This window comes from Peromyscus californicus, unplaced genomic scaffold (genome assembly GCF_007827085.1).
Source record: "Peromyscus californicus insignis strain IS unplaced genomic scaffold, ASM782708v3 Scaffold_8__1_contigs__length_139910024, whole genome shotgun sequence".
Lineage (NCBI taxonomy): Eukaryota > Metazoa > Chordata > Mammalia > Rodentia > Cricetidae > Peromyscus > Peromyscus californicus.
The window spans coordinates 64,082,752-64,109,909 of NW_026294606.1; the positions used below are offsets into that span (position 1 = coordinate 64,082,752).

The following is a 27,158-nucleotide window of genomic DNA, read 5'->3' on the forward strand; positions in this document are numbered from 1 at the left end:
TATTTGATTGATCTTTCTCTGGCTAATCAGAATCAGAACTGATTTCCATTGGCAGCTGTGAGCCAATAAAAAAAAAAAATCCAGGAGAGAAAATAAATATCACAACTCAAAGAAACAGGTCGTTCATTTTTTTAAAAAAAGCATTGAATCAAGTTTCACGCTGCTGAGTTAATTTATTTATACACACACTATGTGTTTTGCACCCACAGAATTTGTTAGCATTAGAACATGATGAATTGCACCTGTCTTATTTGTGAAAAACCATCTAAAGATTTCCACTCCTCTCTGTCAGTGGGGAACCATTCGGAGGACATCCGTGAGCTTCACTGAAACTGTTAACTGTTCGTCAGGTGTGTGGCAGAATGGAGGGCCTGGATTTTCTGTGTTGGAGCAGATGGTTAAGAATTTCAGCCTGGGGCTGGCAACTTGGCTCAGCAGGTAAAGGCGCTTGTAGCGTAAACCTGATGACCCAAGTTCGATCCCCAGAAGCCACAAAAAAGTGGAAGGAGTGACCCTCTCCAACAAAGTGGCCCTCTGACCTACACACACACACACACACACACACACACACACACACACACACACACACACACACACACGCTGTGGCATGCATCCCTGTATTACACACACACACACACACACACACACACACACACACACACACACACACACACACACACATACACACAAATATTGAATTAAAAGAAAAACTGGCATCTTAGCCTTGGGGCACTTCTATAACACTTGTCAAGTTAGCCTCTGTTCCTTGTTTTCTTCATGTGTGACATGGGTCCCAGACTCAGGGGCTTTATGAATTTTAGATGGGGCTAATGTATGCAAGGAGTTCTGTGTGAGCCCTCCCAGAATTGAGAGTCCAACAAATATCAGAATCGACACCAACATTGTTTCAAGAGGATCTTTGCCTATTTATATTTTATCTGTAAATTCATTTTACAGAAAACAAAAAGGTCAGACCTCTTAAGCATGTGCTTTCTACCAGTTCTAAGCAGGGTTGACCAGAGGGCAGGGTAGGGATGGATGGGAAAACTCGGAGAGGTTTTAGCTTTTTCTGCCTTCCCTGTAAGACTCGAGTATTTGGCTTGATGTACGAATTTCAAGATCAGCAGACCGACCCACCTGAAACAAGTTACCAGTGCCCAATTCTTTCCAAATTCAACGATGATAATTGTCAGCATCACAATTACCATTTTATCTACATCGCTGACACAGTAGAGCAGAGAAATGGAGGTTGTGCCATTGACCATTCTCAAGAGGAAGGAACTTCTGAGGATGGCGATTGCTGTGGACTGTATCCTTGTGTATATTCCCTTCCCTCAGTTCCTATGTTGAACATTGACAGCAGCTGAGAATAGTAGACGAGGCTCCTAGGAGGGGTTCGGAGTGGGGTTAGTGCCCTTCTCAAGAGACAGGCAGAGGCTGCCTGTCTTTCTCTAATCACTGTGTGAGGACAGACTAGGAAATGGCCATCTGGAAAAGCAGGAAGAGGCTCCCTCCAGCACTCAACATGGTTGGTACCCTGATCCTGGAGTTCCACTCTAGGACTATGAGAAATAAATGTTGTTTAAGCCACCCAGTCTATGGTGAAAAGATCAAGACCGTGGTTGTTTAATGAGGACTTCTGAGCCTTTATGACCCAGGTTCTTAAGCGCTGTGATATTTATGCATAAGTGATCTTGAATGAAGAGAAGTGTGTGTGGGGGGGCGGGTTCCTGTTGGTTTTTTTCTTTTGTTTTGTTTTGGTTTTGGTTTTCTGAGACAGGGTTTCTCTGTGTAGTTTTGGAGCCTGTCCTGGATCTCACTCTATAGACCAGGCTGGCCTCAGACTCACAGAGATTCACCTGGCTCTGCCTCCCGAGTGCGAGTGCTGGGATTAAAGGTGTGCACTACTGCTGCCCGGTTCCTGTTGGTTTTAATGCAGCAATGCTGTGTTATTCATTAAGCGGCACTGTTACCATACGAGAAAGGCCATGAGGCACGACAAAACCCAGTATCAGAGCTTTATTAGGAGAAGGGAGGGACAGAAAAGAGCATGACCAGGCTTGTGGAAGACATGTGCAGCGAGAGGGGGGAGAAGAGAGAGAGGGGAGGAGTCTATGACCCGATTCTTATGGATTCCCCTGCATATGCGCATATGGTCTTTCGGAGCTATGCCACACATGTGCATAGATTGCGTGATCACACTGAGTGCAAATTACGCGATCACACAGCTCATGGATTACATAGGATGTAAGGCCCCTAACTTGGCTACTGAGCTGCGCATGTAAGGTCTTATAGCTGGGGGAGTGGCCAGGAATTCCAACATTCCAGACTCTAGTTATTATAAAAAAAAAAAGGCTGGTGAACAGGAATAGGGGCACTGTGTCTCCCAAGAACTGCTGCCAGCTGACTTGGTGGGCATCGGTTGACTCTTGGGGGGTAGGGAAGGGGGCTTCTGAGGTAGCCAGACGATCCTTGGATCATCTGCTGCTCTGGAGCCATCTGACAAAGAGCTGTCCAGGTGGATTCGCCTGGATATACTTGATGGTTCTTGGACTCCAGCTCGATGGTAGTCCTGTAACAATTAGCTGAGTAGTTAATTGAGAGGGAACCAGGAAGGAAGAGCTTGTGGGGTGAGACCTCATTCTTCTGGAATTGGTGACAAGGCAGTGGATCCCGGTATCGTCTGGGACTTGAGAGAGAGCAGGGCCCTGTCTGTGTCCCTGTGCATGAGGAGAAGAAGCACTGCTGACCAGTCTGGAGTGAGGCACATGGAGGGAGCAAATGAAACAAAAGCTCCTACCTTAGCTGGAAAATCTCTTCCCATTAGGTACCCCTGAAAGTACAATTAACTGGTGGGGTCTGGTGAGGTGGGTAAGGCTGTCCCCCTACCCTGACAACAGGGAAACAAGAAGGAGAGGTGGGACCCCAAAACTCCCTCAGGATTGAGTAAGTTGCTCGGTGTCCATCAGGAAGGAAACAGATCGCCCCATGCTGCATCCTGGGTTCCCTGTGAGCCCATGGCCAGGCCTAGGAGGTCTGCTGGAGGTCTTTGCTGTCCCCAAGCCACGGGTGCACGAGGGCAGTCAGCTGACCAGTATCCCTCTCGGTGGCACTTCGAACAAGGCTCAATTGATGGCCCAAGTGGGACAGGGCATGCACTAGCCTGCGTGGCCTTCTCTAGCACACATTTAAAACAGGGACCTGGAAGCCTCTATGCAGCTGCTCGCTCGGATAGTGTGTGCCAGCATTTGGCAATTCACGAGCTTTTCTCATCTCTCCCATGGTACCTTAAATTCCACAGCTGAGACTTCTGCCTGTGGGGTCAGGGGCCCTCTCTCCAGACACTTAAGTTAGCCCTGATGTTGGTAAGCTCTGGGAGACATGAGACGGACTTTTTTTTTTAAGCTTTTGATAGTTTGCTGGTTTGAGGACAGATTTAGGAGGACCTGCCAGGAGGCAGGTTGTAAACTGATCTCTGGCTAGAGAGCCATCTGGATTATTATAATCCCAATGTGGGTCCTGATCGTAAACTCATTTGTATGCATCCTAGCCTGCTTCCAGATCTGTCTGTGCTACTCAGGGCAGCTCGAGAATGGATGATAGTAAGAGTGGAGGTGGCAGCCAGAGTTGGGCGGGAGAGGCCCTCCCGATACTGGAGAGCAGAACAGAGGTCAGATAGGCGGAGGTTCTTTGGAGTCAGAGATTCCTTAGATACAAAGGGACGGTAGTGAGGAAGAGGGAATATAGCTCACAGCAAGAGAATCAGTTGGAAAAGGGGCCACTCAGAGAGAACCAGAGGAAACCCAGGCCCTGAGTCAAGGCTAACCAGAATCTCTGCTGGCCCTGGCTACCTTTAGATACCAGGGTGGGGGGTAGGGGGGGTGAGTGTGGGGGGTGGGGGGGGTGGGGGGTGGGGGGGCTCCACACTTCCGGTGGGAGGTGGAATGCTGTACCCCTTGAGTAAGCCCTAAGAGTAAAACTAGAGGTCAACTATTGGGCACTTAAAACAACAACAACAACAAAACCAAACCCGGCACACATCTCCTTTGCTTTATCTCCTTAGTGTTCTTAGCTATCAAAAGTGGAAATACCAGTTTTCTTGGGCTACGTCACAGCTCCATGGTAGAGCACTTGTCTAGCATGCCGGAGGCCCTGGGTTCCATCCCCAGCACCACAACTCAAATCCTTTTTATTTCCCATGAACCTCATCAAATGGTGAAGAAGATGAGAGCATTTTAGAGCTAATTGTAAGGCATGGACCACTCTAAGTGTGCATTCTACTGACCATAAAAGTGAGAGGTCCCTTCCGGTCTCTACTCTGTTCCTTAGTTCTCACCTGTGTCTCTCTCATTTCTCTGCATCCTTCAAAGTGATGCCATATCTACTTAGGTTCTACTAAGACTTTCCAAAGATTTTCATAGACTTTGAGTTTCATTCCCTAATCTCATCATGCCTCCACGCTCCCCTCAAGCCCCTGTGTCCTCTGTGGTACATCCGTATCCCCCTCATGCCTCCCTTTCCCTTCAGGATCCCTACCAGTGACTTACTGTCCCCATTTTCCTTCCATTGCATTGGCCTCGTGGATGCTAATCTAATGAAGGGGAACCAGTAATTCCCGTACCGATTACCTCCTGGGCTCCCCAGACATAGTAATTCAGCCTTAGAGTTTCTGTGCTGAGACCCCACATGCTATTCTCTGCAGGCTACAGTGGCTCACAACAGGAACAAGACCATTGATGGGAATTTTGTAACAGGAAAATTTCCTGGAACACTAGTTCTGGAAAACAGAATTCTGTAGTGAAATGAGTTTATAAAATACTGCATCCAACCTCTCCTTCTTGACGATTCACAGTTCAGGAGACTCTGCTGGTCAGATAACCTGTGAAATGCTTCACCCCAGCTTTCTAAGTCTTAGGAGATCACAGAAGTCTTTTGTCCCATAACATCTATTACAACCCTACAAGATGATGTCTGTGCCATAATATCTACTCAAATCCTGTAAGATGGCTTCGAGATTTCCTACTGTGCAGTCTAGGCTAGTATCCAGTTTGTGATCTTTCTGTTTCAGCTTCCCATGCACTGGGATTACAACTCCTATGGGACGTAGCTCAGTGGTAGAGCACTTGACCATATGCTGGCATTACAGGTGTGTTCTTCCCTGCTGGCTGGATTTCATAATTCTTTATGCCATTCCCCATGGTCTTCTACTACATGGATTGACGCTTCATCTCCTACTGTAACATAGAGTACTTCTGACTTCTACCAAATGAACACTGTTCACAATGACAAGCTTCTAAGATCCATGTACACCTGCCCTCTCTCACCAGCTATTACATGGGGTGGCAGCCCCCTTTTCTTTCCTTCCATGAACATTCTTCCCATTCTTCAAGACCCAGCTTGGGTCTTCTTTTACAGAACCTTCCAATAGCATCTTGATTGCTGGCACTCCCCTTCTTTTGGATGATTCTGGACTCAGCTTCAGAATTCCTGAGGTAGGACTTCACACGGAATGGCAGGCTATGGCGATGCTCACAGCAGGAACAAGTCCACTGGAGGTCTCTGACAATCTGCAATGTGAGTCCTAGAAAAAGCATTTGGTAGTAAAACAAGTTTGGAAAATGATGTTTTCCATAGACCTTGGAGATGATCACTCAGTCCTTTGCAGTGTCTCCTTCCAAGAGTTCCTGGAGCTCCCCCATCCCTCTAAAGCTTGCAGGTTTATTCCTTGTCTCCTCACTTAGCCACTGAAATGCAGTGGGCACTGTGATCTTTCCAAATGGAAGGTCCCAAGCACTGTAGCAACACAATAGATAACAGTCAGTTTGAGTAATGTCTTCTCGGAATGGGGTTTCTGATTCTCTCTCCAGCTGCTGCTGCCTGACTGCCTGGGTATAATGCTGCAGGATCATTCTGCAAGGCAAAGAGACAGTCAAGACAAGGTGAGTTGGTTCTGTGATTACCTAGAACAAACATGCAAGGAGAAGAGAGAGAAAGAAAGAGGGAGGGAGGGAGGGGGAGAGAGAGAGATGGAGGGAGAAAGAAGGGGAGGGAGATGTAGCTGCATGTCAGGCTAACTTGGGAAGGAAGCTGACAAGCTGGTCACATAGACTGAATGACTGAGAGGTTTCTGGTTCAGGTTCTGGCTGTTTCTCTAGCTCCTTCTTGTCTCTGCTGGCCTTGATTCTAGCCATCATATGGGGGCTGAGAGTTGAATATCCTCTACGTTCTCAGTGTCTACCTCATATTCAGGGGCGTCCCTGAGATACTGATACTTTTACATGCTTATGTAATCCACCCAGGTTTCTCCATCCAGAATGAAGAGAACAACGTTCGATCTCCTCCATTTCACTGGAGGAGAGAATCCCCACGTTGCTACGGTAAGTCTTAGCAGGTCACGATCTGCTCATGGCTGTGCCGAGGACTGTTTTTCCTACCTTTAAAATGTATTGGGATCACTGGAGGGCTTGCACACACGACTCCATCAACATAGCATCTGAGACAGTGGGTCTGTCATGGAGGGCTTGCATTTCTAACAATTTTCCAGGCTATGCTGATGGGACAGATCTTGGAGTCACACCTGGAGGCTCGGTCAAATGCCTTCATTTCCTTCTGGCTCGTCCAGTCTTGCCACCTCAGTAAATGTCTCCCCACTAAGGAGGGCTCTCCCAGTGATTTTGGTGGCTTTCAGCAGTTGGGGATTGACTTCCACCGAATTCCCCCCTGGTTCTTTGGATGGATAGACGGACAAGGAAAAGGACCAATGTCAGGGCCAGGGGTTAAATAAACTTCAGTCATTCTGACCACCCAGCTCTCCCTTTCAGCAACTCTGCTGTGTTCCCTTGGACACATATTGGTAAAGGACACACAACAAAAACACCAGAAGTTACTTTCCAGCCTCTTTATGGCAGCATACTGGGGATATTTTAAATGAAATGATTGAATTAACACATAAGGCAAAACCAGACATGCAACAACTACCCAAAGCTTTACTTAGAAAGCACACCCCGAGGCATAGATCACAATACTGAGGTCTGGGTTCTGGTTCAGCTCATCATTAGCTCCATGGCTTTGAGAAAATTACTCCAGCATTTATTTGGTAGTCTCCGTACCTGTAAGATGAAGATGGCAGGAATAGTCCTGCTAGGCTTATAGTAGAGATGAAGTTGCTGTCTGTAACATACTTAGGACAATGCCTGGTTCATAGGAAGCACTCAATAAATGCTTGTATCTGTGCCTGGCTCAACTCAATGAGATTAAGCATCATGAAGGAGACTCATACAAGAAGACCCTTATTGAGGTTATTCTAGATTCCTCCTCCTCCTCTTCTTCTTCTTCTTCTTCTTCTTCTTCTTCTTCTTCTTCTTCTTCTTCTTCTTCTTCTTCTCCTTCTCCTTCTCCTTCTCCTTCTCCTTCTCCTTCTCCTTCTCCTTCTCCTTCTCCTTCTTCTCCTCCTTCTCCTTCTTCTTCTTTCTTTCTTTTTTTTTTAACCAGTTAGGCTCCACTAAAGAGCAAAAACAGGTGGTAAAAGTGGAAACTGGCATCACAAGCATTGTGTCCAAATGACTCCAGTCACGTGAGCTGACACACCCTCTCATCTGTGAAATGGGGCTAGTACCAGTTATCTATTCCCCCAGGTGGTTTTGAGGAGTAAAGCATGACAGGAGTTCTGGGTGGGCTATGTGTGCCGTACCACATCAGCTGGGACATACAGAGTTGGTACCACATGCTGGGCATGAGAGGCACTATTGTGGTTTCCTTCCTGGGAAGCCTCGAAAAAACACTCTGATCAAAAGTAGTGTGGGCTGGAAAAATTTTATTTCATCTTGTACTTCCAGGCCACCGTCCACCATTTAGGGAAGTTAGGGCAGGAACTCAAGGCAGGAACGTGAAGGCAGGACAGTTTGCTATTTCCTGGAACTATCTCTGGCCAGGAACTCCCAGCCACAGGAGTATATAGCAGGAGCCATGGAAGATGCTTATTGCTAGTGTCTTGCTCACTGGCTTAGACTTAGGTAGCTTTTTTTATACAGTCCAGTTCCACCTGCTAGGCATGATGTTATCCACGGTGGGCTGCACCCCCTTCATTAATTAATAACCAAGACAAGACCCCCGGCAGACTTGCTCAAAGGCCAATCTGATCTAGGCAATTCCTCGATGGGTAGACTGCGTCAAGTTGACAAGTAGGTTAAATAAGACATTCACAAATATGTTTTTCCAAATCTTGACACTTGTGAGGCCAGCCCAGAATTGCATAGATAAGCAGCCGGAAAAGAGCTACCCCGGGGTGAGAACAGATCAGGTCCCTGGTCTCATGGGTTACAACCACCCAGCTCGTGTTTTGTTTTTCTTGCATTGCTTTCCAGACCCCAAAGGCCCTTGTGCCATTGGCTTTTGACTGATGTGTCAGATGCCTTCACGGTTCCTAGGGCTTTCTTCTCACTTTGCACCTAGTACATTTTTTATAAGGCCTAGTCTCCAGTTCCCTCTCAAGCTGCAGAGGATCTCCTCTTCCTGCCATGCTGCAAGCTGCCTGCTCTTCCTTCAAGGTAAAACATTAACTCCCAGTTCCCTGAGAACAGCTTTAATGTACACGTCGTTGGAGAAACAAGGACCTGGAGCTTGTCTGATACCTGAGAAGCCTGGACCGCAAGAGTTTCAAGGTATTTGGGGGGCTTCGTCACAGTATCCAAACACCAAGAATTTCTTTTCCCAGATCTGTGCACCACTCAACATTCTATTATTCTATTTTTCATTTTAGAAAAGCATACATGCATCCCTTTAAAAATAGAAAACATATGGGGTTGGAAAAATGATTCAATGGTCAGATGCTTGCTTGGGGGGGACTCAAGTTCAAATCCCTAGGACACATGTAGAAGTTGGGATGTCTAAGCATGCCTGTACCCCAATTGAGGTGTGGAGACAGGTGGATGCTGGGGGCTCACTGGAGAGCCAGACTACTGGAAACTGCAAGTTTTGAGTTGAGTAGGGAACCCTGTCTCAAAAAATAAGGTGGAGAGCATTAGAGGAAGACACCCACAGCCCTCGTCCAGTGGCCAAACCTGCACACACGCGCACATCTACAAGTATCCACGTTCACATGTGCATCTCCCTATACAGAGACACACATATGCACGCAATTAAAAATAAAAGTAAATCTTTAAAATTTGAGTTAATTTTATCATTACAATTTTTATGTTTGCTCGTATGTATCCATGTGTACCATGTGTATGTCTGGTGCCCATGGAAGACAGAGGAGGGCATCAGACCTCTTGGAATTATAGTTACAGACAGTTATGAGCTGTCATGTGGGTACCTGGAACTGAACTTGCGTCTTCTGCAAGAGCAGCAGGTGCCATTAGCCACTGAGCCGGTCTCCATCCTTGATTTTACCATTTACTTACTTTATTTTTGAGATGTGGTTTTATTCTGTTGCTCAGGTTGGTATTGAAAGTGACCCTCCTGCCTCAACTTCCCATGTACTGGGATTACAGGTGTGTGCCGGTCTGTACAGCTAATTGTAGCATTTTTTGTTTATTAACCATTTGATTTATGATTTGAATAATATATAATATAAGTTTTCAGTACAAATTTTATCTTGCAAATATGTTTCTCATTTTATAATTTACTATTTAATTTGGCAAACTTTTTGATATATGACTTAAAACTGGTACTGAATTAAATGAATTAACTTTTACTTGGTAATTTCTATTATGTCATGTTTTCAATTCCCTTTCCCCCATAGCTTATGGAAATATTAATTATAACATTTTAAACATATTTTTATGGCTTTATTTTACTTAAATGCTTGGAACACTTGGAATAAACTGTCAGATGGAAGAAGAACTTAACGTTATTATATTTCCAACAGCCTCGTCGAGAGAGAATGAAGACATCATGAGACTTTCGCTCTTACAGTTTCCATCTAGTGTTCTAGAAGATATCGACAGTGCAATGGTCACTGTTACTTTATTTCAGACATCTTCATCATTCCAAAAGGAAATCCTGTGCCCATCAGCAGCGATCACCTCCAGCCTTGCTTCTCCTTTCAACTATTAGCACCACAGATGCTCTGTGCCTCTCTGGACTTGTCTGTCCTGGTGACTTTCGAGAAATGCACTTATACAGTGTGTTGTTTTATGTGTCTGGTCGTTTAAACTTAACACCGTGTTTTCAAGGTTCATCTGTGTTAGCATGTGTCATCACTTCCTTGCTTTTCATCATCAAATTAATATTCAAAGGCAGGGACATGCAATTGGTGTCATATTCATCAATGGACAGGCATTTGAATTGTTTCCAGTTTTCAGCTTTGGTGAATATCTTAGTCAGGGTTTCTGTTGTTGTGATGAAACACCATGACCAAAGCAACCTGGGGGGTGAATGGTTTATTCAGCTTATGCTTCACCATGACTGTTCATCATCAAAGGAAGTCAGGACAGGAACTCAAGCAGGGCAGGAACCTGGAGGCAGGAGCTGATGCAGAGGCCATGGAGGAATACTGCTTACTGGCTTGCTCCTCATGGTTGGCTCAACCTTCTTTCTTATAGAACTCAGGACTACCTGACTAGGGGTAGCATCACCCACAATGGGCTGGATTCTCCTCCATTAATCACTAATTAAGAAAAATGCCCTATGGGCTTGCCGACAGCTGGATCTTATGGAGGCATTTTCTCTGTTGAGGCTCCCTTCTCTCAGATGACTCTAGCTTGTATCAAGTTGACATAAAACTAGCCAGTACAGTGAATAATGTTGCCAAACACATCTGGGTACAGGTCTTTGTGTGGCCATATGTTTACATTCTCTTGCATAGATGACTAATGTTGTTAGATTATATGGTTACTGTCTACGTTTTTGAGACACTTTGAAACGGCTCCCCAAAGCCTGCACTCTTCACATATTCAACAGCGGTTTCTGAGGAGGGCTCCAGTTTCTCCAGTCTTGCTAACGCTTGTTAATTTCATTTTGTTGATTATAAACAACCCAATCATTGTGAAGAGGGATTTCTTTTCTTTTCTTCTTTTTTTTTTGTAACCAAAACTTTAATCCCAAGAATTCTCAAAAACATATTACAAATGACAGCATGAAAAAGAAATCTTGCACAGTAACTCAAAGGTTCAGTTCTACAATGTACCCTTAAACTGATAGGACACTGCTAACTTAAAGCCTTCCATTTCCAAACAAAGAATGTTACAAACAGCTATTCATCCATCTATAGCGATCAGTGAGGAACCTCTCTGCAAGCCTTTGGAGTGCAGTTCTCATCCTTTACCTGTCGGTTTGTGTTCACAGCAGCATTTAAAGACTGCTTATCATTTCCCCACAGCTCCACACTCTAGCCCAGCTATTAGAGAGACCACAGCCTTTTCCATTTCTGCCAGCTCTTTCCATATCATTAGCGCATCACACTTTAACTGGGCAGGATCTAGGTTTATTTCAGTCTAAACTAAAGTTCAAAACAAATTCAATCTTGCTTAAGGGGACATTGTAAAATAACAATTCTTGATGTTACATGCCTCATAGGATCCATTTGGAACCACAGAGAATTATATCGTTGTGTGCGTGCCACTGTTCCAGGAGACAAAAGAAATCTGGACAGCTAAAACATATTAAAAATGCACCAAGCTTATGAAGTCTCAAACAAAACTTGAATTTCCTGTACATACTCCTGTCAAATGAAGCTATTTCCTGTACACCACTTCTTTTGCAAACTGGTCTACTTCCTTTCATGTGACCTAGATCGGCTATGAGACTGAGAGAAGGATTGAGATGGCTTGTGATTTCTGTCACGAGACAGAGACCTTTCTCTTCTCCTCTCTCTAGAAAGTGACCTGCTCTGGCTTCGAGAGAAGTTTCTCCTTCTTGGAGATCTTTGCCGAGGTGGAGGACGACGACCCCAGGAGGGAGGTGGGCCACGATTCCAACTTCTTTCTTCACCATTCGAAAGTTCCACTCTTATGCGGCAGCCGCATAGTGTTCTTCCATCTAATGCTGGGACAGCATCAGCGGCATCTCGGGGATCCTCAAATTCAACGAACACAAAGACAGGAGGGTATCGAGCAACCCACACATTTCGGAGTGGTCCACAATAGCCAAAAGCCCATTCTAATTCAGTCTTGTTCCTATTGTTTCCAAGATTACCTACATACACCTTGCAATCTAACGGGCAGGAATCACGATGCATTTCGAGATCCTGGGTTCAAAGAGCAGAAGCTCAAATCCCAACACTCCAACAGGCCCACCTGCGCCCTTGGGAATCTGCTGTTGCAGATGCTCTTCGTTCCCTGTCATCCACCAAATGGTGGGTGAAGAGAGATTTCATTGTGACTTTGTCTTCCATTTCTCTGATGGCCAATGATGGTAAGCATCTTTTCACATATTTATTGGCCATCTTGCCCACTGTGCATCTTTTCTGGAGAAGACTGTTCAAAAAATCTTGCCCTTTTAAAATTAGGTATTTGTCTTTTTACTTCTGAGTTGTAAAAGTGCTTTACATAGTCTGAATACAAGGCTTTTCTATGAAATGATTTGCAAATATATTCACCCATTCTGTGAGTTTTTTTCTGTCCCAGATTATTTGTTTACACTGTGAAGATGTGGTTTTGCCAAGGCGCCCTCTGATTGGTTTAATAAAGAGCTGAATGGCCAATAGCTAGTCAGGAAGAGGGTAGGTGGGACTTCCAGAGACAGAGAAGAGTCCAGGAAGAAGAAAGGCAGAGTGGCCAGCCAAACATGGAGAGGAGACAGAAGGTACAAGATGGAAGAGAGTTAACACCACATATAAGAGATAGTTGAGACAAGCCTAAGCTAAAAGCCAAGCTTTCATAATTAATAACAAGTCTCCAGGTCATTATTTGCGGATTGGCAGTCCAAAGATAGTCCAACAGGAAAGTTTGCTACATTTTTCCTTTTCCTTTTTTTTTTTTTTTTGCATGTCTGCACCTGTGTGATATAAATGTGTATGTTTATGTGTGTTCACATGTATGTGTTGTGTGTGTACTCATGGAGGTGATAAGCTGATATCAAGTATCTGCTTCAGTTGTGCTCCATGTTATTTATCAAGGCAGGATGCCTGCAGAACCTGAAGATTGACAATTTGGTTACTTTCCCCAGCCAGCTGGCCCCAGAACTCCACAATGGCAGCCTCCCAGTGGCTACGGTTATTGGTGGGCCACTACACATGCCTGGCTTTCCTGTGGCTTCTGAGGAACTTCAACCTTCACACCTGTACAAGTGCTTTTATCCACTGAGCCGTCTCCCCACCCCATGCTGTGAGTTCTCTTTCAGGTTCTTGAAATTCTCCACAGCATAAAACCTGTTTGTTCCTATCATGTCCAACTTACTTATTTTTTCTTTTGCCATTTGTGATTTTGGCATCATCATATAAGCAACTGTTACTTGACCCCCAAAGCATGAAGATATGTGTCTGTATTTTCTTCTAAGAGCTTTATAGTTTTAACTCTTATTTTGAGTTGATCTTTGTATATGTTTAACTTTATTTTTTTTTACAAATGACTTTGTCAGTTGCCCTCAACACTATCCTCTTACCAGCAATTAAAATGGCATCGGTGACATGATTAATATCGTGCCAGGCATTAACTCTTCTCCTTCTTGTATTACTAGAACCATTTTTTTCTAAGTATGGAGCCATCCAGTTCAAGGCTCTGTGCCTTTGCTGCTCAGTGTAGCCATCTGATCAAGTTCCAGCCCAGGAATTGTGAGCGCAAGTGAGACATACAAGCCCCGGAGGGAAATTTTCACAAAGAAATCGCTTCCTCTTTGCTAAGCTTTCTTTTCAAAGGCTTTGGTATACACGCACGGGAGCCAGTTTTGAGGATGCACACATGGGTATCTCTAAAAGGTTGACAGAGAAACAAAATGGACCAAACCATGTTTCTAGATGACCCCCAGGGGTCAGCGAAGTGCTGACTACTACTCATCCACTCAGCTTTGGCCTGTTACAAGCTAGAGAGGAAAAGCTTGCAGTAATGCTACCTCTTTCTGGGGTCGGGCTTTGTCCTAGCAGCTTACACATGATGCTGATGGTTATGCCACCTTTAGTGTATATTTATATAGAATAGGTTTTGTCTTCTGTCTGTCTCCCTCACTTCACCCCTGTGTGTGTGTGTGTGTGTGTGTGCACATGCGCGCACACACATTGAAGCATGTGTGCGCACGCACATTGAAGCATGAGGACAGATGTTTTCCTCAGAGGCTGTCTACCTTGTTTGAGACAAGGTTTTTCATTGGCCTGGGGCTTGTCACATAGGTGAGACTGGCTGGTTAGTGATGCCTAGGGATCATCCTCATCCTGTCTCTGTCTCCCAGTGCTAGGATTACAGGCACACATCACCATGCTCAGTTTGTTAAATTATTGGGTTTTTTTTGATAAACATGGGTACTGGAGGTAAAACCCAGGCCTTCCTGCTTATTTCTGAAACACTGGAATGACCGAGCCGTCTTCCCAGCCAATGTCTGTCTGTCTTTCATACGGCGATCGAAGTTTCCATTTCTGCAGTTCCACAAACCACTTGACTGAAGGTAGTGGAAGTCTTTCACAGTCTTAAAATTCATTTGGCTCTTCACCTGCATAGGCCAATAGACTTTCAGACTAATTTTGTTTACTCTATCATCCTCTGCTTTCTGCTCCCAAAGTTTTTGGATTTTCATTTTCTAAAACTCTGTATTATCACAAGAAATAGCTAAAATGGCACAATCATGGTGTGTATCACAGTCTGTGGCCCATGTACAGGAGTCAGTCCAACATTTATAGTATGGTCACACTCAAGACTGGCTGGCCTGTCCCACTGGAGGAAGGCACAGAACCTGCCTCAGACACCCTGACATTAATGGGAAGGGGGAACAAACCTGGAGTGTACACCCATACCTCTTGACTACTGCTGTACCTCTCTACTCAGGAGAGCCAAAGCTTTCAAAATTACTGGTTCATTTTATGAGGGGCATCGGTGAAGGGCAGGAGAGGAAGGAGTGGGTGTGGTTATATGAGGTGAGGAGCTTCCCCTTCAGGATGGGGCAGCATGATGATGTTCATAACCAGAGTGGGGTGGGGCCAGTCCAGCGCTTGTTAATTGCCTTACTTCTGACTTTCCTTATGAGGTGGTTAGAAATACATCGCCGTGGGATGCTATTTAATTTGGTATGACACCGGGTGAGTGCCCTCTATTATAACAGCCTCTTTCCCACTCCTGCTAGAATAGAGCAGAAAGCGGTTTTTCTAACAAAATATGCAGTTGGCATCAGTCACTTAGTTGTAACAATTTAGGATGCTCCATTTCCCCTGTAAAATTGATTTTCACTTCATATTCACCAGGGCCCTCCACCTTTTCGAAATTGTCTCAGCCTTGAGTGGAAGAGCTCACATAACAGGAAGAGGGCTGGTCAGAAACCGTTCAACACACCTGCATCGGCTGCACTTCCAGAGGAGTAGTTAAAAGGAATGAACGGAAGTATATTAAATGTAGGCTTTAAAACAGAATTTTATCTGTCTGTATGGGTGTTTTGCCTGCATGTATGTCTGTGTACACCCGGTACCTGAGGAGGCCAGAAGTCATCAGATCCCCTGGAACTGGATTTCCAGGTGGTTTGAGCCATCATGTGAGTGCTAGGAATTGAACTGGGTCCTCTGGACGAACAGCCAGTGCTCTTAACCATGAGCCATCTCTCTAGCTCCAAATTTTAGTATTTAAAATGTCTAACTTCTCAATCTACAAATCTAAACGATACCAAGTAAAACAATGAAAAAGGCCTTTGAACATCAACTTAATTTGGGTTATAAGTTATATGTAAAATGTACTGGGGTATTATATCATCTGAATTCTGTTTCTAGAGCATTCCTTGGCCTTTTAACTATCATTCTTTGAATGTTCATTTTCACTAATAACAAAATAAGCACTAAACATATATACATATGCATGTAATATATCTCTCTATATATTGCTTTTTGGGGGATGCCCAATTTCATGTACTTTGAGTTACCAAATATAGGAGTTGATCTGTGTATAACCAGAGCACTGGTTGAAAGTCTGAGTTGTGAAATCCTCATCAAACATGGCCAGTGTCTCTTTGGCCACCAATTGTCACAATTTTGCCATTGTTTATGGAAGCAGTAGGTGGGTGACAGAGTAGCCCACATGATCTAAACTATAGGATGAAAAAGGATGGACAGTGTTGTGTTAGGTCTCTGCCTTCCTGGCCTTCCTGCAGAGAAACCAGCATAGCGTAATGTTGCCAGTGGTCTGGTTTTTCTTGGTTCTCTCATAAAAGGCTCAGCACTTGGGTTGGTGAGAGGTGAGCTGCTTTTTTTAATGGGTGGTACTGGAGGTGGGGGTGGGGTCTAGAATCTCGGCTTGGACCTCAGAGCAGTTTTCAGAGGTGGAGGTCGCTAAGGGGTGGCTGGACCTCCACTGATGAGTTTGTAGATGGATGGGCTAGTCAGAGTGAGCCTAGGTAGAAGAAGGTCACTGAGGGCATGCCTTCTAAAGGTTCCTCCCCCCATCTCTCCCTTTTCCTGCTTCCTGGCTGCTATGAGGTGAGCAGCTACACTCTGCTATACACTCTCATTTAGAGGGAAGTTTCTTGGTCCTGCCTAGGTTTGTCCCTATGGTCTGGATGAATCTCTCCCCTGAGCTCTCGAAGCTGCTTATAAAATAATCACTCAGAGGCTTATATTAATTACAAACTGTATGGCCTATGGCTCAGGCTCTTTATTAACTAGCTCTTATAACTTAATTCAACCCATTTCTATTAACCTGTATGTTGCCACATGGCCATGGCATTACCGGTCTGCTGGCACCTTGTTGCTCCTTGGGCGTCGGGCTGGCATCTCTTTGACTCCACCCTTTTGCCTCCACCTTCAGTTTTACTCTACCGCCTAATGTATCATGAATTGTTAGAAGTTCTTAGTAATAAAATCAAACCCGGTGCCAGTTATTGGGGTGAATGCTGGAAGATCAGAGAAGCAGAACAAGCCACAGCCACCTCACCTTGCCAATTCCTCAGCTGATCCTGTTTCCTCAGACTGGAAGCCCCTCAGTCCCCATCCAGAATGAATCTCAGCTGAACTGTTGCTCAAAAGCCTAAAAGCTTAACCAGGTCCTAGTTCCTGGTTTTCACACCTTATATACCTTTCTGCTTTCTGCCATCACTTCCTGGGATTAAAGGCGTGAGTTACCATGCCTGGCTGTTTCCAGTGTGGCTTTGAACTCAGAGATCAGGATGGATCTCTGCCTCCCAAGTGATAGGATTAAAGGTGTGAGTGCCACAACTTTCTGGCCTCTATATCTAGTGGCTGTTCTGTTCTCTGACCCCAGATAAGTTTATTAGGGTGCACAATATTTTGGGAAACACAATATCACCACAGCCTAACCTTATTCTGCCTCACCATTGGCCAAACAGCTTAATTTATCAACCAATTAGAGCAACACACATTCACAGAGTACAGAAAGACATTCCACAGCACTCTCGCCCATGATCCTCTGCATCAACACAAGCCACAGCAATGTGGAATCTGTTAAATGTCTGAAACTGTGAGCCAAAATAAAAATTTCCTTCCCTAAGTTGGTTTACCCCAAGTGTCTTGTCAAAGCCAGGGAAAGATGAGTCATACACCAGAAGACCACAATTTGCTGTGGGCAGGATGACTAGATTGCATATAAGTTTCTTAGCCAACTCACTCTTGCTGGGAAAGCTGGCTACGAATGTTTTCAGAGGGCCAAAAATCTTAATGGTCTCCTAGATGAGCTCCCTGACATCATGAGGCCTAGATTCCAGCAGAACATTAATAACCAAGTACACACAAATGATTCCAGAGAGCATTAAGCAACCTGGGTAAAATCTGATTAGATGGAGCTTGGTGGCTACTTGTGAGTGGATAGTCCTTGACGATTAGCTAAGAGATGAATTGAGGGAAATGAATGGTGCTACAGATTGTAATTGCTCCCACTTTGGGACAAAGCTTGCAAGTTGAAAGCCCGTCCTTTCTGGTAAAGTAGCCTTAAATGTAGCTGTTTCCCACAGGGTTCTGCTGGATGTCCCAATGGGTAACATGGTGTTGAGCGAGTGCTCAATGAGGGCATCTTAAAAAAACTACTATTTTTTTTAAACTAATTCTCTGAGACTTTCATACAGTGTCGTTTGACTATATTCACCCCCTCCTCCTCTCAGATTTGTCACTACCTTCCAACCCCCTCCCAACCTCATGCCCCCCCTTTTTTAAAAAAATAACCCACTTAGTCCATTTGTGCTGCCCAGATACTCATGGGTGTGAGGTCTGTTCCCTGGAGCCACGCCTTTAAAGAAAACAGACTCTCCTTTCCCTAGAAGCCATCAACTGCCAAACAATAGCTCCTCAGTTGGGGGTGGGGACTTGTGACCCCCCCCCCCTCCATGCTAGAATATTGACTGGTTTAATTTTGTACAGGTCTTGTACAGGCAAGTTCATGGATACAATGGTCCTGTCATGTCCGAAGACAGCTTGGCTCCAGTCTTCCCTCCTCAACCTCTGGCTCTTATTTTTTTGTCTCCTCTTCCAAGAAATGAGGACATCTTCCCCATCCCTCATTTTCATGATCTTGATATAGTTCTAAGCATGTTGTCAATAGTTACAGAATCAATCACTGTGTTTATATATAGATGAGACTCACCTGTCCTTCTCTGAACCACTACCTTGTGGTCTGTATCTGGGCACAAATGAGAGCCCAGCTAGCACCTCCCTCCATTGTCCAGGCCCAGCTAGCACCTCCCTCCATTCTCCAACCCCAGCTAGCACCTCCCTCCATTCTCCAACCCAAGCTTGTTACTTTTTGTTTTCTCCTCTTGTGCACACATGTGGCTGGGTTTGCCCTGCGTTCCTTTTCTCTCTCCATAGCTCTTCCCACAGTGGACTGACCCCTACTTCATTCAAATGGATCAGCATAAGATACTAACCAGGACCTTTTATTCAAACTGTTCCAGTGGCTGACCTGATGTCCTAATGTCTTGGGAGGGAAGGAGCCTGGTACAGTTTGGTGCAAGGTGCCTCTCCAGTTTGGCCCTTGCACCTCAACCTGGTTGTCCGGAAGCCATCACAGGTCTGACCTGGTTGTGATGGGTACATGGTGGAGCTGAACTTGGGTGGCGTTGGGAAATAAGCCCATGGAACCAGTCAATCACTTGGTAAGGCTGGGGCACTGGAGGAAGACCACTGACTAATTTGTTGGCCTTCCCCTGCTAGTGGGTCCTCCTACTGTGGACACTCCCTTGCTCACACCAGCTTAGAAAGCCCATTAGAGGCCCTCTGCTAGGACCAGTCCTTGCCAGCATAAGGGAGCAAGTGCATCCCAGTGACTCTGGGCACTTAAGCATCACATGGATCCTTCAACAAGTATTTTCATGGATACAAGGAACCCACAAAGGAGAGGGGATATGGCAGGAGGGGATGGCTTGAGGCAGGCTCCCAGCTTCAAATAGCAAAAAAAGGGTGTGAAGATTTATATGGACTGCAGATTTTCTTTTGCAAACAGCTCACTCTGTTGCCTCCTTTCCTCCGGTCCAGCTGTGTTCTTAAGCAACAGCTACCCCTTGCCACCACAAGTCACCACTCCAGTTCTAAACAGCTCAAAGCCTTCATTTTGGAACAGACCCTGAAGTAAATCCCCAGTGGAGCCAGATCCTAGCCTGGAGTGCCACATGCTCTGAGCAGGGGATTGAGTATGCACTTGGGAACAAGACTGGAGCAGTCCCAAGCGAGGCACAGCGCCCCCCTGTGCTGAGAGAAGAGAACAGCGCAGTCCGCTTTAGCTGCCACTTTACATTGGCAGAGATTGATCTGGCCTTCTGGTGTGTTGTTTCCATAGAAGCAGGGCTTAACCTTTTAAGTGAAGATTATAAGGCTACCTAATTCATTTAAAATTAGGCTTTGAGCCTCTCACTACTTACTGCCTGAGTGTTTCAGTGGGACTTGCTGTAGCCATTGATCCGACTACCAGACAGAGCTGTGACTCTAACATCTACCAGACTCTCACTCTGCTAGAAATCTGTTTGCATGATTTGTAAACATAATTTTCCACAGAGTCATAACTCCTAAGAAAAATCATCAGAATATTCATAAATACCTTTTAATTAATGAACAGCATAGACTTCATAAACACAGAAGACTGGGATGCAAGCAAGACACGCGTGCATTCAATTAAAGTAATTTATTTTATTTTTCCAGAATGGACATAAAGGGCATCTTGGGAGTTGATATCACAACACAGTGTTACACACCATTTTCACAACTAGCTTTGCACTGAATTCTTTTTAAAAGAACATAGTAATTTTAAAAAATCTGAATATTTACATATTAATAAAACATATGTACAGAAGACTGAGACATATCCATAGATATGGACCTTTTTTTTTTTTGCTAAGAAAGCCTATAAAAAGGGTTTCTGAACAAAGCTGAACAGTAGTCACAGTAGGTTAACACAAATACAATTTAAACTTACAAAATATGATTTTACTGTTGCAGTTTTGATCTGCCTTTCCAATTTGTGAATCCATTGCACTTATCTGTGAGTTGAACGATGCCTACCCTCCTCAAGTATTGTGAACTCCAAGCTGTCACCGAGGCTCCGAAGGAAGTGTGTTCTGAAGGTTTATAGTGCATACTGAACAGGCCTACAGTGGTGAGTATATGTTCTCCCTGTACTGAAAACAAATTCACCACCATTTCATAGACTGAAGGGTACTAGTTCAGCTTCTCTATTCCCTTGAGGAGTAATTCATTCTAGGAGGCAGATGACTTTTTTTTTTTCAGGAACTGTTGCAGAATTAAATGAAAGTCCTGGTATGTCTGCCACTCATCAGTCCACTCAATAAAACAAAAGGTTTAGGGCCGGCTGGAAACAGAAATCAGTAACTGAAGGATGTGATGGGAAATTTCCAAGCCGACCCTGTTGCTCCAAAGGAGGAGACATAGAAGGAACACATATGAGATGCTGCCGTCTAGTTGCTAAATGGACTACAAGCAACACCTAAAAGCACATGTCGTCACATTCCGGGGATATCACATATCATCCTCATTGATTAGCTGGTCTCAGTGGAGTACTGCCCTAGTCCTCCGATCTTTAGTACATGTTCAGTATGAGGTAATACGGTACACTGGATGTCCAGGTTCTATGTCCAGCTGGCCAGGAAGGGTGACCTGACCCCAGGCAACCGCATCCCTATTTCTCAGTTCTGTCGGGCAAAGCAGGGGGTGGGACTCAGCCCCAGCAGCACTAACTGGTGGTTCTAACCTGCGGCTGAAACGAACACTCGGGAAAGGCTAAGCGTCTGTCACGGTAGTTTTTATCCCTGGGGTTTGGTGGATTGACAGTCACATATATGACTTTTATGGCAATTTTGGCTTTCTGTGTCAAGTGCCCAAGATTCAAGGCAATTGCTTTACATGATAAATATGGTGTAAATGCGAGTGTATTTCAATGCACTATTTCATTAGCAAAACAAATGTGGAGGTAAATATTTCGGTAAAACAAATTTCCACACAGCAAATATTTCTTTAAAATAAACCCAGATTTTTCTCATATTTAGTTTTACATAAAGTGGAAGGCAAGTATATGAGGACCAAATAGGCTATAGAACGAACATGAACACAGGGTCAAAGCCACTCCGTTTAAACCGTAGTCAGATGCTTGACGGCTGGTTACTTTCACTCTTTTGCCACTACATCATCATAAATTATGTGAAAGTGCTTTATTTCCTAAAAACTCCTACATCACTGGTACTTCAGTTCTGAATGACTGTTTTGGGTTACTATGACTGACGTCATACATGACTTCACAGACCAGGTCAGAGCTATCCCATCGCCCAGAACGGCCTTTCCTTCTCTAAGCTGAAGGGTTAGTTAGGGCTGCTTCGTAACCTCCATCAGTCCTAGAAAGAGGTTTCCTCTGCATGCAGCTACGCAATTACAATCAAATAAATATGTTTAAAAAGACTGTGTATCACACAGAGACTGTGAATGAATAGAAACGGGAAGAGAACTGCTTCTTTATGATGGGTCACACGCTGGACTTTTAAAAGGTAACAACTCTAAGCATGATTTCTTTTAAGAAAAGATTATGCCAAATCGGAGTTGTGATACCACATGTTACAAAGAAATTATTCAGACAGGACAAGCCACCACAGAACACCCACACTGCAGGAACCTCAACTCCTCCGTGGACCTTTGAGGAAATGCAAGAGTATGCTACAATCCAGGTCTAGGCGATGGAACCTGGCTCTGGGTCCTCCACGGTGTCTCTCCTGATGACAAACACATTACCTACGACAGAGACAACACAGTGAGGGAGCTGTGTCGACAAGGCAGAGCTGTGCATTTTCTCACACGGCCAGGGCTGGGTGGAGAAGGGATTGGGGGTGGGGTACACGCCTGTGCTGTCCAGTTAAGTCACTAAAGCATCAGCTTTAATTGTGCTAGATGAATAATTTCAAGAATTAGGAATTTTTGATGATTTTAAAACAAGAAAGCCCATGACTAGATATTACCATTAGTGATGTATAGTCCAGCAATAGAAAATAGCTAAATATGACTTACCTGAAAACACTATTAAATAGCTAGTAATGCGTGTGCAGACTTGGATAGAGTGGGAAAAATGCTTCTTAGGTGAAAGTCAAAGAACTCAGGAGACAAACTCCGTATATTTGATCTTCATTAGATAAATAAACCAAAGAGAGAAAAGTTGAATGTAGGGGAAACAGCACCAACAGTGTCTCTGAGTAGTAATATTAAGTACATTTTCTTACTCGGGCTTTCTAAAACACAAAACCCACAAAAGAACGCTGATTGATAATGTAAATTGCTAAGTCCAGACACACATTACCCTGTCAAGTCCAGAGGCCCAATCTTCAAACTGAAAAGGAACTACTTTGATTCGACTTTACACACTTTTTCTTTAAATGTCAACTGTTCCCAGATTCTGGGAGCAGTTCCTGATCGACTGCTCCTCCACATCTGTCTCGCCCCTGTCTGAGGGCGGCATCAGACCCAAGAACGGTGCTGACTGCTGCTCACAAGGCTCACTGAACAGGGTAACACATTTCAGCAGGGTGTGATGTCCATGCCTATGTCCCAGCACTCAGGAGGCGGGGTGAGAGGATCAGGAACGCAAAGCCAGAGGCTAGCCTGGGCTACATGAGGCCCCTTTTGAGGCTTAACTGTAGCTGGAAACAAAGGCCATCTGACTGACTGAATGTAATTCTGCCCTGATCATTAGAGGCTCACAGCAACATCTTCCCTCATCTCTCCTTGATACAAAATTTAAAGGAACAAAAAGACATTTAAAGTAAAAAAGCACCACTGGATCTTCACAAAGGATCAACTTTGGTCAGCTCAGATGAATGAGGAGCTGGGGATGTGGTTTGAATGTGTTGTTTCCACAGCTCTGCCGGTGAGGCTGAGCCATTGCAACTATGTGTATATGACAGGTGTCCACTGCTTTGGATGGCCGTCAGGGCATGTGGAGGGGTGATGTGCAGCAACACTGTAACCATGGCAACCCGGCCACATTGTGGATTTTACTTTAGAAGGCAACCACGAAGTGTGCTATCAAGATTATTTGATACTCAGAATCTAAGAGCCAATCTGTGACCTCTTTCCCTCTTCTTCCAGAATGATGAACCCCTTAAAGACACACGCCGTGCCGCTCAGCAGTTTGTATCTGTGTCTACCAATGTCTACCAAGAGTCTATCTCCTTCTTTATCACCTCCAAGCCTCAACAGAATCTAAGAAAATGATGAACCCTTTAAAGACATATGCCGCGCCGCTCCGCTCAGCAGTTTGTGTCTGTGTCTACCAAGAGTCTACCTCCTTCTTTATCACCTCCAAGCCTCAACAGAACCTAAGAAAATGATAAACCCTTTAAAGACATACGCCGTGCCGCTCAGCAGTTTGTGTCTGTGTCTACCAATGTCTACCAAGAGTCTACCTCCTTCTTTATCACCTCCAAGCCTCAACAGAACCTAAGAAAATGATAAACCCTTTAAAGACATACGCCGTGCCGCTCAGCAGTTTGTGTCTGTGTCTACCAATATCTACCAACAGTCTACCTCCTTCTTTATCACCTCCAAGCCTCAACAGAACTTAAGAAAGGAAGTGAAGAAATGAGCTTACACTGGAATGAACTTTGGGTAGACTGATGCCAAACATTGTAATGTGAAGACTGAACCACGCAAAATGGAACCCTAATGGGACTGCACGCCCATCGTCTCCCGGGATCTTGAAGAAACACAGAGAAAAGCTGGTTTTGGGTTAGGTATAAGAAAGCCCTATGCTATAATGGCTGGGAGTTGAGGGGACTGGGCCCAGCCATGCTATCACCACCTTGGAAAAGTCATTTAATGTTTCTGGGCCTCGGGCTTTTTTCCCTGGAAAATAAAAGGGCTGGATAAAAAGGAGGGATTGGTCCAGATGAACTCCCAAGTCCCCTTCTGTACAGGAACAATGCTCCTGTACACTAAAGATTTGTCACTTGAATTGGTTTAATAAAATGCTGATTGGCCAGTAGCCAGGCAGGAAGTATAGGTGGGGCAATCAAACTAAGAATTCTGGGAAGAGGAAGGGTGGAGTCAGGAGTTGCCAGGCAGATGCAGTGGAAGCCAGATGAGAATGTCATATTGAGAAAAGGTACCAAGCCACGTGGCTGAACATAGATAAGAATTATGGGTTAATTTAAGTGTAAGAGCTAGTTAGTAATAAGCCTGAGCTACTGGCTGAGCATTTGTAATTAGTAAAAACCTCTGTGTGGTAGTTCGGGAAGCAGCTGCTGGGTATTTGGGAGTTGCTGGCAGGACAGAGACTTCTGACTACACCCTTCATTTTCAGGTTCCTTTGCAGCTTGTCAGTCCTGTGAAACTACTCTAGCATCCCTGGGCTGTCTTTTCCTCCGAAATATCTCTGCCTCAATCTTCAAACAGTTAAATGCAAAGGTATATTTGCAAGATGCACAGTCTTTAATAAAGCCACTATGTCATGTGACACAGGACAGCTGCTGCAGATGCCCAGGGGACAACTAGAAAGTATGACATTCCTCCCCAAGGCCCCTGAGCCATAATTTCATCATTATGATTAGTATTTCCTTCACCTGCTGGGAATGGGTCAAAGATGATAGAAGTATTGTCAGTATGAGTTGTCCTGGTACTCAGAGGGTGGTAAGGAATACTAGAGATCACACATTCTACTCTCTTCACTCACAAGTACAGAAACACAGACAAACGAAGAGAGAAATAAGAAGAAGATCCTAAGAACTAGATATATGCAGATATTCTGTGCACTGTTGTGGTCCATTTCATCTATCTGTCCATTGATCTGTTATTTGGCTACTCAAGGCAGAGAAGCAAGGTGTAATTTACATGGCTGGGGCTTCTGGCAGCTCTGAGTTTACCTATGAGCTTCACTTTAGTGAACACCCCAAGATCCGTGTTATCAAGATCATGTGACCACTAGGGACTCTACTAAGAGTTCCTGAAAATATACTACATACTCCATTCATATTTTCTCAATTTAATTCAAGTCTCACTGCCCCAGATCTAGAAAAAACAGATAAAACAAAAAACCCACTGAATTGAGCTTTCTTTTTTTTATAGCTCAAGGTTTGTTTGGATTGTCTGGATTTTATGGATGGAATATTCAGAGAATCTTTGAAGAGCAGTGAATAGGGAGTCCCGGGACTAAGTGAGGGATAGACGGTTTGACACATGGCTCACTGATCAGGCACCTATTCTTTTACTCTTGTGTGTGAACTTATACACAGGCAGGAAGTGAGGGTCAGAGGCATCACACCAGAGTCTTGCGATGAGGTCATAATCAAGCCCACAGTTGAACACAAGTGTGCAGCGAATGCTTCAGTGATCTGTTGCATTTTCTGATCTGGTTCAAATACCAGGAGTGTGCCATTCACACCGGATGGGCTGGCTTGTTCAATCACACTTAACACAGGAGTTACTAAGCAAAGAGTGTGGAGGCATGCCTCTCAAAGGCCTTTTGGTGGAATAAGAAAAAATGGGCCTGAATTTGGTCACACAAAGTTGACAATCCTGGTTTAAAGCTAAATGTTGTTTTATATTAAAAATGCCTTTTAATGTCTTAGGATTTGCATTTCTGAGATTTTTATGAATATGAAATAGGGTGTGAGAAAAACATTGCTTTTCATATCCAATGTAAAACCAGCTCTGAACCTAGGCCCCCAAGAAACTGGGGACTGTGAGGGCCTGTGCCTATTCCAGAAGCAGCTTGCTCAAGCCCTTGCATCCCTAATGGTAAAAGCATTTTCAATGCAAATGTTTCCTGGCAGCGGGCGATGAAATGGAAATGTGTTTTACCTGTTGGTGGTAGAGAAATGCCGTCCAGTCTTTCATCACCGTCAGCTGCCTCTGCTGGTTACAAACATAAAACACAAATCTCATTAGTTGTAGGGAGCACATTCATTTTGCTGAATACAGGAACACAATTAAAGAGACTCCAGTGTACACAGTGCCTTTCATCTTTCTTCTCACCGTTCACTTCGCTTGGTTCACATTACAGGTTTGAGCATCATTATTTAAACACAATTTTGTTTGGATGATGTTGACAGGAAGTCAACCTTCCTGTATTAAAACTTGAAAACTCTCTGACCTTATTTTGTCAATCATGGGTGATTTCAGTTCATTTTGTCTTGTTCTCATACGCTTAAACCTCCAAGCAGCAGTGGATGGCCTGTTCAACCACACACCGAAGGCCCTTAACCTACAGCCTCTGGCTGTAGAACTGTAATCTTCACACACACACCCAGCCCACACAACTCCCCAAGCCACTCATAGCTGGAATTCTCAGAATGAACTTTCTCTGGAGATGCCTGGTTCTGGAGCTGTCAGTCTAACTCCTGGATCCATTTAGTCATAAGGAAACCATGGAGAGAAAAATCCGTATTTTTTTCAAAAGATTCCTCTCTTTTGTGATTTAAAACGCAAGCCTTGCTCTACTGATATGTTTCAGTCTCCTTAATGGTTTTGCAAAGTGTGATCCTTCACACACACACACACACACACACCTTCTATTAAATGTAAAGAGAAGCAGTTTATAAGTCTCCTGGTAACTCAAGGGAGTGAGCCTTTCCTAACATACTAGGGACAGAGGAAGCATTCG

The 27,158-nt window shown here is 44.4% G+C and overlaps 2 protein-coding genes across 7 annotated transcripts in view; both read right to left on the reverse strand.

The window, feature by feature from the left end:
• Positions 1 to 9,770: 9,770 nt before the first annotated feature.
• On the reverse strand, positions 9,771 to 15,456 carry LOC128103630 (serine/arginine-rich splicing factor 3-like). Its single transcript, XM_052728192.1, has one exon. The coding sequence runs from the start codon at positions 12,176 to 12,178 to the stop codon at positions 11,711 to 11,713; it is 468 nt and encodes a 155-aa protein (XP_052584152.1). The 5' UTR covers positions 12,179 to 15,456; the 3' UTR covers positions 9,771 to 11,710.
• Positions 15,457 to 20,174: 4,718 nt separating this feature from the next.
• Positions 20,175 to 27,158, reverse strand: part of Bend7 (BEN domain containing 7) — an 87,663-nt gene continuing 80,679 nt past the window's right edge. For 4 of the 6 annotated variants that reach the window (XM_052728194.1, XM_052728196.1, XM_052728193.1 and 1 more), the window contains 2 exons: positions 26,357 to 26,410; positions 20,175 to 24,254 (listed from right to left, as the gene is read on the reverse strand). In XM_052728194.1, the coding sequence (XP_052584154.1) occupies positions 24,097 to 24,254; positions 26,357 to 26,410 (212 nt within the window). In that variant the 3' untranslated portion in view covers positions 20,175 to 24,096. The remainder of the gene's footprint in view (positions 24,255 to 26,356; positions 26,411 to 27,158) is intronic. The other 2 variants (XM_052728198.1, XM_052728195.1) reach the window with 1 other exon arrangement.